Source organism: Lepidochelys kempii, chromosome 1, assembly GCF_965140265.1.
Source record: "Lepidochelys kempii isolate rLepKem1 chromosome 1, rLepKem1.hap2, whole genome shotgun sequence".
NCBI lineage: Eukaryota > Metazoa > Chordata > Testudines > Cheloniidae > Lepidochelys > Lepidochelys kempii.
The window spans coordinates 61611517-61628883 of record NC_133256.1 but is presented as its reverse complement, the minus strand read 5'-3'; the positions used below and the strand labels follow the sequence as shown (position 1 = coordinate 61628883).

General features: G+C 38.6%; 1 protein-coding gene across 6 annotated transcripts in view; it reads left to right on the top strand.

Annotated features, from left to right (window-relative positions):
* DGKH (diacylglycerol kinase eta) overlaps positions 1-17367 on the top strand; it is a 277531-nt gene that overhangs the window by 137984 nt on the left and 122180 nt on the right. For all 6 annotated transcript variants that reach the window (XR_012159131.1, XR_012159132.1, XM_073345657.1 and 3 more), the window contains exons 3-4: positions 5908-6018; positions 7570-7650. Coding sequence is in view for 4 of the 6 variants with exons in the window: in XM_073345657.1 (XP_073201758.1) it covers positions 5908-6018; positions 7570-7650 (192 nt within the window). In the remaining 2 variants the exon portion in view is untranslated. The remainder of the gene's footprint in view (positions 1-5907; positions 6019-7569; positions 7651-17367) is intronic.

Below are 17367 nucleotides of genomic sequence, written 5' to 3'. Positions count from 1 at the left end.
TGGCATAGCTATTTTTAAACATCATCCTTTTGTCTTTTTTGAGGTCACAAGAAACCCTCAATAAAAATGTACTGTTACATTTAACAATTGGGTGAAGATTTTGTTTTCTGTAGATTCAATTTATTTTTATTTTGAAACCATTAATAGAGAGCTGTCAGCATAAGTGGCAGAATTGAAACTACTGTTTTGACGTTGTCAACAAAGCATAGACTTGCAATCCAAGATCCCATCTTGATCAAAATTCAAGACTTTGATTGAAAAAGACATATTATTAAAAATGTAATGATCTGCAGAAGACTTGGAATGTTAAGGGAGTATGAGTTAATGAGAACCATGAGATTTTCTTTTTCTGTAATGTGCTCAGAATTGTGTTTGCTTCAGACCATAACTGTGTGCCCTGTGAACATATAGAAATCTCACAGCAATACAGAAATATCGTTGATCTGTTTTGGTATTCAAATTTAGGAAGGTAAATCAATAGGCAGTGTCTCTGGAGGATGGAATGTACTGTATGTTTAATATATTTTCTTGTTTTATTTAAAACATTTTGTGATCTTAGCAACCAAAATATTAACTGTCCAGGCTTCTGATGACCTAAGTAAAGTCAAAAAACAAATTTTAAAACAAAAGGTCAACTTGAAAAATCGCTCCTCTGTCTGAATTTTTTAAGTTGTACTGAAGATTATATAAATGAAAGTGACTGGGAAAAATGTAATTTTTTCTTTGATATTTCCATGTGTTTTTTTGTGCTTGGCAGTACTTTGTACATAGTTGGTTTCAATATTTCCCCTCAGCAGACTTCCCCTATTGTTCCTGTGGGTTTTTCTCACATAAACAGGGAAAAGAGAAATTTTTTTTTTTTTTACAATAGGAAAATTTGATTATAAAAGTACAAAAATTGACTCATGGGCTTGTGTGGTGTCTGAAATCACTTCTAACTCATTTTTGACATTGACACACTCTGAAGATTACAGCTCACTTTCACAGAAACAAGTCTCTTTAGTCTTGGAACTTTGAATGATACCTAAATATCTAAGAATTCATCTTTATAAAGGAAGGTGCTTTTAATCTTTCAATCATTGTAATACCCACAAACCCCAATCATCTTTATCACTGGGGTTTTTGCAATGAAGAATTGGGTTTCTACCTTTTTCAATAATTGAATACTGATTTGCAAATACTTAATTTTATAAAATGTGGAGATATCTTTTAAATTGAGTTTTGATGAGAATATAATACTATTATGTAGCACATTAATTTCCGTTTGCTAAGTTGCTAAAGGGTAAGGATATCTAAGGTGATAGGCATTAATTTCAGTTTGCTGAGTGTACCACCAAGTTCATTAATAACTAAAGGAAAATTGCATTGTACTGGCTATTTTATTCATGAGTGTTTGCTCTGTCCCTACATTTTTAGTTTTCAGTATGTGTGCAGATTTTTACAGTGACGGTGTATAATTGGATTGCCCAAGCTGTCATGGGGGAAGCTGGAGGTTTTAGCAATTGAATGGGAGATAGAGCTTTTGGCAAGCATCGCAGTTCGGGCTTGTGAGATGTGCCCATTAACTGGATGCTTCTGCCAAATTACAGCAGTGAAGTAGTTAACAATATTGACAGTTGTTTCCATTATGCTTCAGAGTTAATATTCTGCTGAGGTGAATGGGTCAGTTCATGCCTCTTTGATGTTTTCTTGTCTGCAGACTCAGGGAGACATTATTACTGCTTTGGTTTCTGCTCCATTTGTAACTGAAGGTTTTCCTCTCAACACTGGGGGTTAGAAATATGATCTATGTGTGACCCAAGGACCTCTGGATGCCAGCTGGCAGATTGATTGGCAGGGAGTTCATCAAAAGAATGTCATGTAAGGTCTCTAATGAAAGCCTGTATCACACTGGTCATCATAATCATTACATATGTAGTTATGTATATACACTGAAAATTATGTTCTTAAGGTCTGTGACTAGAGGCTGATCACCAGAAAGGTGAAAAGCACGTTTTCTTTCAGGCAAGAAATGTGTGTCTATTTGTCTGTTTACGTGTAAATTAAGGACTGTATGGTTCAAAATGGGCATCTGTTCACAGTGTGAGCCAACTGCTAATGAAAGACTGTGAAATCTTCAAAGAGAGGACATTTAGAGGAAGAAGTGAGCCAGTAAGGACAATGAACTTTTGGGGAAATACTTAAGAGGTATGGAGGCATACCCTTATTCCTTTAATCTGTGAGGCCAAGCTGCCAGCGGGCTTGATTTTATGAGAAGGGATCTCAGCCAAACTGGTTGAAAATGCTGGGGAAAGTCCTTGGGGTAAGCTATATTGTAGGAAATTAGGCAGTGTCTTGTTAATTAAGTTTAGGTTCTAGAAAGCATGTTATGATTTTGTTTTATGCTTTACCATTTGTTTCCAATATTCTTACTTTCTATCATTTGAATCACCATTCTTTGATGATAAACTATGGTCATGTCTACACTTACTAGTGAAGACGCTACTCCACTTCCCCAAGAGGTGGATCCTGAGCTGAACCTTGGAAATGGAAGGGTGCTGTTCTTTGGGAGTAGTGTATCTGAGAGTTCTGTGTGCGTTCTGTGGAACAGGCTGAGCGGTCCAGAGGGACCCTCAGAGGACTCAGTGGTTGGTGCTTACCTATTGCTAACCTTTGCAGAGAGAATTAGGCCTGGAAGGTCAGGCTTGTCTTGCCAGAGGCTGATGCTTTCAGACAGCTGATCCACAGCAGGCACAGACAAGACTTCCTGATGCTAAGGACAGGTGGTGGGGAGGTTCCTCATAACCCTAGGAAGTGTCACACTATAAAGGTTAGATTTTGGACCAAAATAGGGGCACAATCAGAATTTTCCTGAGGAGGGGGCCCAGGTAATCTGCCAAGTAGCAGAGATCACTACCAAAAGTGTATGGGGATAAAAGTCTGTATTTGTACATGTTACACAAAATATTAAAGCCCGTATGTTCCAGGATGGCACCACACTGACCTGTGGGACTTGCTAATCAACATACAACCGAGAGCTGCACACCTCTGTGAATGCAATGATCTCAATTTACTTTTCAGCAGCATCCCATTTTGTGCATGCATTGGGTTCCAGGAGGCACCCACATATGTATGTTGTTTCCTCCCTTCTCATTGCTGCACAGCACATGTATGTCTTTGCCAAGCCATGACCTCTTCTTCTGAAGCATGTCTGGAAGCAGAAGAGTTTGAGGAGGTAGCCTGAAGAGAGGGCAACCAGGGTTCTGAAAAACAGGGAGCTAGGGTTGGGGGCTGGAGCCACAGGAAAAGCTGCTGCCCCTTCTCCAGGCCATGCTGTTTGCTGACAGCTTCAGTTACTACTTTTTCCCCATCTCCCAGGACTGCTCCCAGGTGAGAGAGACCAGCCAAGACCTCTCCGTCTCCCACCGGAGCGACCTATCGTTAAGGCTAAGATTTTGTCACAAATATTTTTAATAAAAGTCATGGGCAATAATGAAAAATTCACAGAAGCTCATGACCTGTCTTTGACTTTTACTAAAAATATCCATGACAAAATGGGGAGCCTGGGTAGCAGTGGGCAGGCTCGAAGCTCCAGGGTCCCGCTCCGCTGGTGGTTCGGAGCTGCAGGGCTTCCACCTGCTGCCCGTGGTAGCCGGGAGTGGTGGGGGGCTCCTGCTGCCTGCGGTGGCATGGGTACCCCACAGGTCCCTGCCTCCGCAGGCAGCAGGGGACCCTGCAGCTCCCAGCTTGCACTGGCTGAAGTCACGGAGGCCTTTGACTTCTGTGACCTCCATTACTAAATCATAGCTTTATTTATCACCTTTTGCCAATGAAGTGGGGGCTGGGCTTATTGCATCCTTGGAGCAAAGTTCTGTAGCAAGGGTTGGATTCTGTACCAGTGGAACTGGATGATGGAAGTGCTCTGCCCTCAGTAGAGTATGTCTGTTGATGAAAGCATTTACACTGTACACGAATGAAAGTACATTACCTGGCTATTTTAAATTAATAAGAATATTTATTATCAGGATCTGTTGTAATAGCTTCATATGAAAAAATATGCTATAGCAGTTAAATGTGTTTTCACCTCCAACTTCAGAAGGGTTTTTTTGGTTGAGAAAACAACTTTCTCATAGTTAAAATGGTAGTTTAAAAGATTTGTCATAGAGTTTTGATTCATAAGCCGTTTACGATTCCAGAGCCATTTAATGGACAACAATCCCCTGGTTACATTAAACAGGTTGGAGTGTTTGTGGAATATTATTAGTGCTCTAAAAGGGAGAGAGAAAGCCGTGATAATGCCTGTTTTTGTAGAAATGGCATGAAGGAATTAATTTAATCTTCAGGAAAACTGTGTATTTTTTAAAGTCTAGAAAAATAGGCCAACAGATTTATGTTCTTTCTATAGACTTTAAATTCATGTATCTCCTTCATGAAGAAGGTTTTTAGTGTACATTCTGATCTTCCCATAATGTATGCCATGTATATCATAACATACATTTAGATGTTTCCACTTTCAGGATAATATGAAGATAAATGCCAATGCCCATTATATATTTGAAGAGGGAATTAGGACCATTGAATACAGAAATTGTATTTATGGAACTGATTTGTATATTATTCTCACTTTTGCATATACGTAAATCATATGCACCTAATTCATGTGCACCATGAAAATTTCAAAGAGGGAAACAAAACACAAGTACAGTATGGCTATAACAAACAAAACCAAAACTGGTGTGTGTGCCTATGACTACTGTTGACTGAATTGCTAACAAATAAAATCCATTACATCACATGAAAATATTTTATCTTTGTTAGGTATATTTGGGGGCATTTTAGTAGGAAAAAAACATTAAAGAATTTAGTATAGTAGCCATGCTATGGATATATTTAACAATTATTTCACGTTCATAAATGTGAAATAGTGAAACAAAAAGGTATATTTTCCTTTTTACTGTGAATGTATTATGTTAAAGTTAAGAAGAATTTGACATCCATTGAAAGAAGATGGTGTCATGCCCTTTTTTCAGGGTTTGATTAAGCTTATAAGAGGTCCAGATCAACTTATAAGTGACCTTTGCATCATGTTGTCTAGAAATTGCACTGTACAATGACATCTGCATCATGACATAATACAAAATGGAAATACCATGCTTCAGAGGCTGCTTTAGAGCAGAGAATCCAGATCCATATGTATCTGCTTTTCCCTTTTAATAGTGTAGTTCAAAAGAGAAAATTGGGTATTTAAGACACTCTGTGATATAGGCCACTGTGCAGAACTATATTATACCATTGAGTTATAAAAACTCCTCCTATGAAAAGTACATGGGGAGTGCTTAAAAATCAATGGTGTGATGAGGCCCACAGATACTACCAAAACATTTCTAAACACATTAATTTATTGTGCTCTTGACACTATTCTTCCAAGTTTGAGTTTGTCTTCTTTTCCATTTTAATAGTTAGAAAAAAAGGGTAGCAAGAGTACAGATGCCACAGAGTACGATCTGCATGAGCTTGTATGGCATAGATAACTAATATTTTTTTTCAGAATTGTGCAACTGCCAATCATTGCTCACTACAATATTGTGCTTTTTGAATTATAGAAGTAATACAATTAAATAGCAATTTAATCTCCAGAATAATTATTGGCATTTTCAGTGTATATCTCTACTGCTTTTTGAATGCGTACACAGAAGTAACCTTTTGCCAGTATTCGCATTGTTAAAAATAATTGTGCATAGTTTGATTGTCAAATGATAGAATCAATCATCATCTCATGCATGAATACAAATAAAAAACAATGAATATCTTTGTGCAGAACAGAAAATTGTTTACAAGGGTCTAAGAATTTTTTTTATATAGTATATTTAGATACTTGGATATTTTTACTGGGTCTGATGTATTTAAATATTTTTTTCTTGTTTTCAGACAAGTATAAAGGAAGGGTTACTATTGAAGCAAACAAGTTCTTTTCAGCGGTGGAAAAAACGTTATTTCAAACTTCGAGGCCGTACCCTTTACTATGCCAAGGATTCAAAGGTAAGGATGTATAATACTAAGAACGAAAGCCTTATGCTTGTAACACCAATTGTTTCTTAGGTTTATTAAAATTAGACCATCAATTTTAAAATAACAGTGATTGTTTTCACAGTCAATTTGCTATTTATAAAGATTAGTATACAAAATTAACTTGCAAAAGAAGACATGTTACATACACCTCTGAGTTTTCTGTATTGTGGTTTGTTTCTGTTCTTTTACCCTTTTTAAACAAATTAGTCAAATAACGTTAATAAGCTGATTTCTCTTTTTTTGCTTAGGAAAATAAATTTTAAAAAGGAAAAAAACATTGGAGGGATATTGTTCAAATGTTAAACCTCAAAGTTCAAGTTTTTATGATTATGCTAAATACTGCTAGTCAGGAGTTATCCCTTGAAATGAATTTTCAATGGAAAATGAAGTTCTGAAAAACTGAAATTTTCAGTGGGAAAATTTCATTTTCAGAAATTACTCTCCTTCCTGTCAGGGAAAATCTAAATGAAATATTTCATTTCAGGTCAGTTTGATCCAGATGGAAATGTTTCAGTTTGTTGAACTGAACGGAAACATTTAATTTCAAATCAGTTTATCATTAAGCTGCTTCTTCATGAGCCCCCATGGTGCCTTCTGGGAGTGGTAGTTCAGGTGCTTCAGGCCCTCATTTGCTCCTATTGATTGACCCACTACATTTCCCATGATGCACTACAATCTCCCCTGCGACTCAGCTGCATGGTGCGTCAAAGGTATCAAAGGTCACATAGGTAAGAATGAGGGCATGAGTCACCCACGCTAGGCACACTTGTACAGTTGCTGCCCTGAAGAACTGACAACCTTAATTAACAAGACAGACAAGAGGTGGGAAAATGGCAGGATCATCCACATATTACAGGTGGGAAACTGAGGCAGATCTGGGAATTAAATGCAGATCCCCTGCCATCCCAGTCATACCTGCCTCAACTGCAGGACCATCCTTAGTTTCAACTCCCTGCCATGAGTTGAGTGTGTGTATGTGGGATGACCCGGAGGGAGGGGGGGGTGTCTTTCTTTTTTACTCTTTTTCCCCACAGGAAGGGAGAAGAGACACATGACTGGAATTGTTTTACTCTTCATCAATGAGTCTCAGTGAGCCAACAGAACCCATTTAACTCTTTCCCAGCAGACTTAACACTGGCTAACAGGCTGCGATGTTTAAAGTAAACTCTGACAGACTGTTATATGTATTTATCTTCTTTGATTCTATTATGGCTTCCTTAAGTGGCCCTTCAAGGCTGAATATAATATTGTACATTTTCTCAAAGGTATTTTTAAAGTGAAGATTACTTTTTTGACTGGGATAAAATTCATTTTCAGCCCGCTTATGTTTTTGAATTTTCGTACTGATCAGATTGTTGCATGGCTCCCTTTGAAAGGCGAAATTAGAAAGATTTATCTGCTTAGTAATTTTTCTACTTATTTAATTTGATTCCTAAAACAGTAATGTGGAAGTGAAAGTGCAGTAGGGTAAGTGTGCTTAAAAGTGGTATTTAATGTGTTTGTGTTATTTTCTGTTCACAGTCTCTAATATTTGATGAAGTTGACCTGTCAGATGCCAGTGTAGCTGAATCGAGCACAAAAAATGTCAACAACAGCTTCACGGTATGGTGCCATTATCATAGCTGTAGCCTTGAAAGCAATAAAAAGACACTAACTAAGACAATCAAGAATGTTCTCAATAAAATTGTTTCTCATTTTCCTTTATTTGGAAGTGTATTGATGAAATAGCCTGTAGTGTCATGACAACATTATATTAACTGTTGATAATTCTGAACCCAGTTTCATGCTCATCTTTTAGTATATTTAACATTTGTTTAATAAAATGCTGATACAGAACATTAAAAAATAGTGAAGGTGAATATCAACTGTCCTTATTATCAGTCATCTTTATTTTATGCTGTAGTTTATCTTTTAATGTGTCATATTCTTTTAAGTTAAATTTCCTGCATGATTATCACTAAATGTTATTTTAATTCCCTATTCTTAAATTGATAATTCTGATCCTCAACTGTATTAAAATAATTGGGTTTTTTGCTGACCATATTATTCTTAGTTGGTTTCAACCTCGCTGTCTTTGTATTTATACCTTATTTATACAGTGGCATATGAATGAGGGGATTACAAGTTTATATAAATCCATATCAGCGTTTTACACAAAAACCTAGAATTTTGTCATCTTTTCACGCTTCTAAGGGAAGGCTGAATGTTTTGTAATTGTTTTAAATTATTTCATTATGGGAAATAGGTGATACAGATCAGTCTGTCATGTCCGTTCCTCTCCCTCTTCCCCCCAAAAGTGGTGAGGTTTTGTGAACATTTTTAACTCTCATGGAAAGGTGTTTTATAGCCAAGGACTAGCTGCCAAGAAGACTCTGGGTAACATCCTGCTCCATGAAATCAATGGAAAGTTTACCATTGACTTCAATGGTACTAGGATTTCATCTTCTTATCAGAAACTCCCACTCTCAATCTAACTATTAACATTTCCATTTTTCCTGAGGATTTTAGTTGTCACAGGTGATCATGGTCACATAGTAAGAGTCAATTTCCAAGGAAGTCCAGTGCCAGCCTGATGAAAGCTTCGCTGATGAAGACTCCAGGGGCTCGCTCATTCTGGTGTTTGATGAGTAGCTAAAGTGATCAGAGCAAGTGTGCTTTCATCAGCGTAGGTTGGAGGTCAGGTTGTTGCACTGACTAAAGTTTCTTTAACATTTATAATTTCCTTCCCAGATACAGTGATTTTCAGTAACGAAGTTTGGAGGATCAAATCCACATCTGGCAGGATAGTATGAGATCTTTTGGCTAGGGGAAGGTAGAAAAAGGCCCCCTTTTTTTTTGGTGCTTTTGCTATTTGGGTGTCTATTGTCAGTGAAGAGTCCAGAAAGCCCTCTTGGCTGCAAGCCACTCTGATGACAGTGGGACAGATGCCCTCTAGTGAGGGTGATGGAATGTTAGCTATTTTTTCATAGTCATTTTCATTACCTATTTGAAATTCTACTTCCATCTTGCCTGGTTTTAGATTTAGACAAGAACTATTTATCATTCCAGCATTGGGATAGCCGAGGAATGATGATGAAGTGTAGTCTACCCGTGTGAGAAGAGGTTCCAAGTTTTTTTGTATCCTAACTCTACTTGGACTTTTGAACAGGGGGAAATGGAAGCTGCCTCACTAATATCAGACCTTTATTCAGGAAAATTACTTTATCATTTTGCAAATGACTCTTAATTCTGTTAGACATTGAGGAGTTTTCTCCAAGATGTGACAGTGTGACACTAATCAGTTGGAGCATTTGAGGGGTCTTGTGGGGGAATTATTTTCCATTGGCTTAAGTGGATATATTTAGTAGGAATCTTTCTACATTTAATTATTATGGTTCCACAGGCAGGTTCAAATTAATATGAAACACCTCAGGACAACAAATATAATTACTAATAGGGATCTTTTTCAAGTTTTGACAATGTAGCTTTTATCTTCAGTGTCTATCACTGTCTTGCTTTTTATTAAAAAAGTACATTAACTAACTTCAAAACATTTTTAAAATGCATATAAATATTAACCACATTTATTTTCAGTCATTGATCTACAGGTGTATGTAAAATGCTATGGTTACTGCAAATTCACCTGGCTTAGTGCAATCATATGAAATGCACAGGCATCAGGTGGTATAGCATCTATTTTTAGTCCTAATTGATGTTTGGAAAATTTTAGTTCTAAAATCACCTGCCTTTACAGGCGTGACTGAAAGATGGTTAACAGTAGGGTATGAATTTTAGCTCTGAGCTGTTAAGTTGTATTTCTAACCCTTCCTGCACATGCCCACAAAACCATAAATGCTCACTTCCTTTATCTCTTCTAAATCATCAAGTAATGGGAAAAACTTCAGTGGTTTAGTTCTGCTGTTTAGTCTCTTCTGTGGGTAATAAAGGAAATAATGAAACCATATTTTGGACCATTGTCCCTGCTAGGAATATATTAATTGCCACACTAGATCAGACCTATGGTCCAGTATCCTGCCTCTGACGGTAGCCACCACCACATGCTTCAAAGGAAGGTGCAAGAAACTTTACAGTAGGTAGATATGGGATAATCTGCTCCTTATGGAAGTCTTGTCCTTACCCTACGTTGTTAGAAATTGGCTTAATTCCTGAAGCAAGAGATTTTATATCCCTTATAATTTGTTTTGTTATTTATTATTCTGGATATTCTTGTTATCCAAATAGGTGTCTAGCTTCCAATCTACTTTCTCTAAGTGCACCACATATTATTTTCTATTTCTGTCACTTCCCCTCTCATTTACCTACTTCCTAAGGTAATCATTCCTAGTCTTTCTTTCAGGTGAGAGGTTTCCCATGCCCCTATGCAGTCTCACCAGTCATCTCTGACCGCTTCAAATTCTGCAATATAATTTTTGAGGTGGGGGTAACCACTACTGCACATAGTACTCCAGATGAGGGGAAACCATTGATTTATATAATGGGATTATAATGTTTTCTTTATTATTTTCTCTCCCATTCTTTATGCATCCTAACATTTTGGTTTTTTGACAGCAACTGCACATTATGCAGAGGTCCTCTTTGAACTGTTCAGTGATGCCCCAGTGAGGTCCCTTTCCTGAGTTGATACAGTTAATTTAGATCCCTGTAAGGTGTATGAATATTTAAAAATTTCCCTCCATTGTGCGTTATTTTGCATTTATCAACAGTGTACTTCATCTGTTATCATGTTATCCATTCATCTAGCTTGTTTAAGTCCCTCTGAAGTTCCTCAGTTTTCCCTGGGCTTGAATACTCAAAATAATTTGTCATCTGAAAATGTAGCCACCTTACTTCCTGATCCACTTTTCAGATTGTTAGTAAAGATATTAAACAACACCAACACTAGTACAGAACCTTGAGGCACCCAGCTGTTAAGTTTTTGCTGTGATGAAAGCTCACCATTTATTCCTGCTCCTTTGTTTTCTGTCTCTTAGGCAGATTTTGATCCTTGACAATACTTTGTCTCTCATCTCATGACTACTTAGTTACTTTAGTAGTGTCTTCTGCAAGACTTTGTCAAAGGCCTTTTGAAAGCTAATAGATTATAGTATCATAGAAGTTTAGGACTGGAAGGGACCTTAGTAGGTCATCTAGTCCAATCCCCTGCACTCAAGGCAGGACTATGTAATAACTAGACCGTTCCTGAAAGGTATTTGTCTAACTTGTTCTTAAAAACCTCTAATGACAGAGATTCCACAACATCCCTACACAATTTGTTTTAATGCTTAACTACTCTGACAGTTAGGAAGTTTTTCCTAATGTCCAACCTGAATGTTCCTTGCTGCAATTTAAGCCCTTTGCTTCTTTCCCTATCCTCGGGGGTTAAGGAGAACAACTTTTCCCCTTCCTCCTTGTAACAACTTTTTATGCACTTGAAACTGTTATCATATCCCCCCTCAGTCTTCTCTTCTTCAAGCTAAACAAATCTGTTTTTTTCAGTCTTGCCTCATAGGTCATGTTTTCTGGATCTTTAATAATTTTTGTTGCTCTCCTCTGGACTTTTTCCAATTTGTCCACATCTTTTCTGAAATGTAGCGCCCAGAATTGGATGCAATACCCCACCTGAGGCCTTATCAGCGTGGAGTAGAGTGGAAGAATAACTTCATATGTCTGGCTTTCAATATTCCTGCTAATAGATCGAGAATGATGTTCACTTTTTTTGTAACAGTGTTACACTGTTGACTCATATTTAGCTTGTGATCCATTATGACCCCCAGATCCCTTTCTGCAGTACTCTTTCCTAGGTAGTCATTTCCCATTTTGTATATGTGCAACTGATTGTTCCTTCCTAAGGGTATGTCTTCACTACCCGCCGGATCAGTGGGCAGCCATCGATCCAGCAGGGAATGATTTATCATGTCTAGTCTAGACGCGATAAATCGACCCCTGAGTGCTCTCCCATTGACTCCTGTACTCTAGTGCCGCGAGAGGTGCAGGCAGAGTCGACAGGGGAGCAGCAGCAGTCGACTCACCACGGTGGAGACACCACAGTAAGTTGATCTAAGTACACCGACTTCAGCTACGTTATTCATGTAGCTGAAGTTGCGTAACTTAGATCGATCCCCCCACCCCTCCAGTGTAGACCAGAGCTAAGTGTAGTACTTTGCTTTGGTCCTTATTGAATTTCATCCTATTTACTTCAGAACATTTCTCCAGTGTGTCTGAATTTTGAATTTTAATCCTATCCTCCAAAGTACTTGCAAACCCTCCCCACCCTTTTGCTCCCTCACAGCTTGGTATCATCTGCAAACTGTACAAGTGAACCCTGTCAAAGAAAACTGTTAAGTTGGTTTCACATGATTTGTTCATGACAAATCCATGCTGACTGTTAGTTATCACCTTATTATCTTCTAGGTGTTTGCACATTGATTGCTGAATTATTTGCTATATTATTTTTCCAGGTACTGAAATTAAGCTTGACTGGTCTGTAATTCCCTGGGTTGTCCTTATTCCCCTTTTTATAGGTTGGCAGTATATTTATCCTCTTCCACTTCTCTGGAATCTTTCCCTTCTTCCACGAGTTTTCAAAGATAATCACTAATGGCTCAGTCAGCTCCTTGAGTATTCTAGGATGTATTTCATCAGGCACAGACATCTAGAATATATTTAACTTGTTTAAGTAATTTTTAACTTGTTTTTTCCTCATTTTCTACCTCATTTTCACTGGTGTTCAGTATGTTAGACACCCAGTCACTTCTAACCTTTTTTGGTGAAAACTGAAGCAAAAAAGTCAGTTAGCACTTCTGTCATTTCCATGGTTTTTGTTATCTTTCCCCCGTCATTGAGTAAGGGCCTTACCCTGTCCTTGGTGTTCCTCTTGTTTCTAATGTGTTTGTAGAATGTTTTCTTGTTATCTTTTATGTCTCTAGTTAGTTTGCTCTCATTTTGTGCCTTGGCCTTTCTAATTTTGTCCCAACATGCTTGTGGTGGTTGTTTATATTCATCCTTCATAATTTAACCTAGTTTCCACTTTTTTCAGGACTCTTTTTCAGTTTCAGATTAATGAAGATCTCCAGGTTAAGCCAGGGTGTTCTCTTGCCATACTTCCAATCTTTCCTAGGCAGTGGGGATAGTTTGTTCTTGTCTAATAATGTCTCTTTGAAAAACTGCCAACTGTCTCACTGTTTTTCCCCTGAAATTTCCCCCATGGGATTTTACCTACCAACTCCCTGAGTTTGCTCAAGGCTGCCTTCTTGAAATCCATGATCTTTGTGCTGCTGCTTCCCCTTCTACCATTCCTTAGAATCATGAACTCTACCATTTCATGATCACTTTCATCCTAGCTTCCTTCCACTTTCAAATTTTCAACCAGTTCCTCCCTATTTGTCAAAAATCAAATCCAGAACAGCCTCTCTCCTAGTTGCTTTCTCCACCTTCTGAAATAAAAAATTGACTCCAATGTATTCCAAGAATTTGTTGAATAATCTGTCAACTGATTTCTCTTTTATCCAGTAGTTTAACATGTTCAAAGAATTCTAATAGGTTAGTGAGGTGTGATATTCTTTTGCAGAAGCTGTGCTGGTTAGATCCTTTCGTACTATGATCTTTAAGGTGTTTTGTTCTATTTTTAATGAGAAAGATCATAAGAAACGGTCATACTGGGGCAGACCAAAGGTCCATCTAGCCCAGTATCCTGTCTTCCAACAGTGACCAATACCAGTTGCTTCAGAGGGAATGAACAGAAAGAATAGATAGTCAACAAGTGATCCCTTTCCTGTTGTCCACTCAGTATAACTGAGTGCAAGAGTTGCTAAACTATCTTTTCCCTGCCAACAGCTGGAAACTAGAAGAGTTTTTTTCTCTGGAGAGATTAGAAGCATTTCATCACTTCCTTAGTTTTGGGTACTACAGGTGTCTGTCCTTTTGATTTCAGGTTTCATAAATCAGAGCCCAAGACCATTACCTCCAGTTTAGAAGATGTCTGTTTTGGTACAAAATGCCGTTTACTTTCTCTGTGGATAATTTTACATCAAAATTATTATTGTTATCCCCTTTGGCCCAGTTGATTAGCCAGTATTCAGAGCCTTGTGGGTTGTTTCTATTAGAAGGAGATATTAATGAGAGTCAGGTATTTCTTTGATGAAATCCTGTTTATTTACAAAGAATGTCCATAAATCCTGTTTCCCTGAACACAATAGGAATCAAACAGCAGGAGACAGTTTCTTTCCTCACAATTCCAAGCCAGCACACAGCTTAAAAAGCTCTCTTTAGGCTTTTTTCTCAGGGCCGTTCTCTTAGTGCTCATTCTGGCTGTCTCCTGGACTTTCTGCTGTTTCTCGCACAGACATAGTTTCACCCCATTTTTGGTTTGTAATAAGGCCCCCCCAGCAAACCCCTCGGAATTCATGGCCCAGCCACTGCCCAGGTTAGCATGCAATCTAGTCCTTTGGTGGTGGTTTTCTATTGTTCCAGTTATCTCTAAACAAAGACTCATTTAACTTTTCCCTAATTTAGCCTGAATGGAAGGTGGCTACCATGACCAACAGCCTCAGTGAACGGTGTGACTGCCCAGCACAACATTGTCATCTTCACTACTGGCTGCATTCCCTTCACCGTCATTGTCCATGTTATTCTATCATCAACTTGTAACTATGTCATTGCTTCTTCTGTTCATCTGCACCATTCATCGTGCTTTTGTTGCTTTGGCCTCTGCGTGTTAAATTGCTAGATAACTGAGTTTGCAATTCCAGTCGATTATTCCATGATGAAGAGCTCAGTGTTCTGCTGTGTCTTCATGCTAAATACATACAGCAAATTTTCTTAAGTGCGGTGCACCTGCAGTTCCCACTGACTCCAAGGGGATTAGTGAGTAGCCAACACTTGTGAAAATCCATTTAACCCCAAAACCCCACCGCTCAAGAAAAGCCAAAAAAATGCGGGACCTGTGTTTTGTTCTAAAACCTTAATTATTAGATCTTTCATTATGGTCTGTAGGAATACTCTGAAGTGCCTTTACCTGCCATTTGTTTTCTTTGTGAAAATATCTTTTGACTAGATTTCTATGTATAGCAGGGATGGGCAAACTTTTTGGCCCGAGGGCCACATCTGGGGATGGAAATTGTATTGTGGGCCATGAATGCTCACAAAATTGGGGGTTGGGTGCTGGGGTGGGGCCAGAAATGAGGAGTTCAGAGTGCAGAAGGGGGCTCTGGGCTGGGGCAAGTGGTTGGGGTGCAGGTGGTGGGGGAGTGAGGGCTCCAGCTGGGGGTGCAGGCTCTGGGGTGCAGGCGGAGGCTGGGACCGAGGAGTTTGGAGGGCAGAATGGGGATCAGGGCTGGGGGCAGTGGGTTGGGGCGCGGGAAGGGGTCAGGGGTGCAGGCTCTGGGCAGCGCTTACCTCAAGCAGCGCCCAGAAGCAGCGGTATGTCCCCCCTCTGGCTCCTATGTGGAGGCATGGCTAGGCGGCATTGTGTGTTGCCCCATCTGCAGGCACCGCCCCTGCAGCTCCCATTGGCTAAGGTTGTCAGCTAATGGGAGCCACATGGAGCCGCACAAGCCCCCGACCCCGCTCCTTGGCTGGAGCACCGGAGTGGGGTAAGCTCCGGACCCGGCTCCCCAGCAAGAGCTCGAGGGCTTGATTAAAATGTCTGAAGGGCTGGATGTGGCCCCCGGGCTGTAGTTTGCTCACCCCTGATGTATAGTCTCTGCTGATATTCCTTTCAAGGGTGACTGTCCTCTCTGGCCACTCATTTAATAAAATGAATGAGTGTCTTTTCTGAAACTGTTCCATATTTTTTAAAAGCTTGCTTAGTTAGACCTTCTCTGTACAGGGTTATACTTTATATATAAATAACCAAAATATTTTAAAATTTTGATTTAGTTAAATCAGTGAAAACCCCTGTGTGGATGCTTAAATTGATTTAAACCTATCTTGTATTGATATAGTTTAAGTCCGTTCCTTACTCTAACTTAAGCTAAATCAATATAAGACAGATTTAAATCAATTTAAGAGCATCCACAAAGAGGTTTGCATCAGTTTCACTAATTTTTAAAAATTATTACAGTTCAATTGGTACAAATTTTGTGGTAGCAAGGCTTTAGGCTCCCTTTCACCCTGTCTTAGATCAGAAGTGTGAGTTGAATATAAGTTAATTTTGCAGCTTCATGTAATATTTTAAAATATTTTTTTTGTTGTAGAGCCACTTAAATAAATTTAACAACAACAAATATCAATCTGCCAACTACCGGCACTCCACAGTTTTCTGGAGTCAGATGGATTATGTTGCTTGCAATGCTAATTGAAAAGACTAATTTTTAAGAATTTTAGTAACCTTTCTATTTTCTTTTCCCTTGAGTTACCTATAAACTTTTTCTTTTGAGTTCTGTCCTCTGCCATTATCAAAAAGGGCGATGAGTAGTGTCTCTCTAAGATTTAAAACCAGCACATCTAAACACTTCCATATAATGTTTATTTTTTGTTCCAGTGCAATGCTAACAAATGGTCCCAAGGTGATTGTCTGCAGACTGAAGCCCTTTCTTTATCAAAATAAGGTAGAGCATGGGTAGTAACAGTTCAAGCTTCTGTACACACATACCTCAACAGTATGTCTCACCCAGGAGCGGATAGTTCAGTCTCCATTCCATTTAGTTCTCGGCATTTCTGCAGAGACTGCTGTCAAGGGTGTCAATTAATATCCTTTATGATTTTAGTCTACTAGTAACTGAGATCTGGTTGTGGTCTTCTAGTAATTTAGGTTGTCTGCTCTTTGAGAGATTATTAAATAGCTCATGGATGATAACGAGTTTTGACTGCTGTTGATCTGAACGATAGTCCTACTACTGAATTAGTCGGGGAAGTGCTTTGTATTCCGTTCAGTCCCATATGGAGTTTTTCTCATATTCATGCTGTTTTAAACACAAACCAAACTGAAATAGCAAATTAATTATGTTGCAGCAAAGAATGGGAGCTACAGAAACAATTAGAGTTTTATGAAGTATTTAAATTTTTTACTCCATTTAATACATACTTCTTTTCTTGATAATGATTAAAAAAATGTAATGAAACTGGAAGCTCTCCAGAGTAATGCACCATTTTATACTATCTCGGGATGCTTTGATGGCTCTGGGTGTGACTGTTAAGATTAAGCATTTTTGGGTCAGACATGGCACGCTTGCTGTCTCCTTCCTTAGTGTGCCTGGAGACAGTGAAGCTCTAAGTTTAATTATGAAATAGCAATAAAGCATTTGAGTGGTGAGGCTATAATCCATGGATAAACTCCATGGGAATGGGGCTATTACAATGGAAGCTTAGTACTTCAGAAGAGAAAAAAATAATTAGCAGATT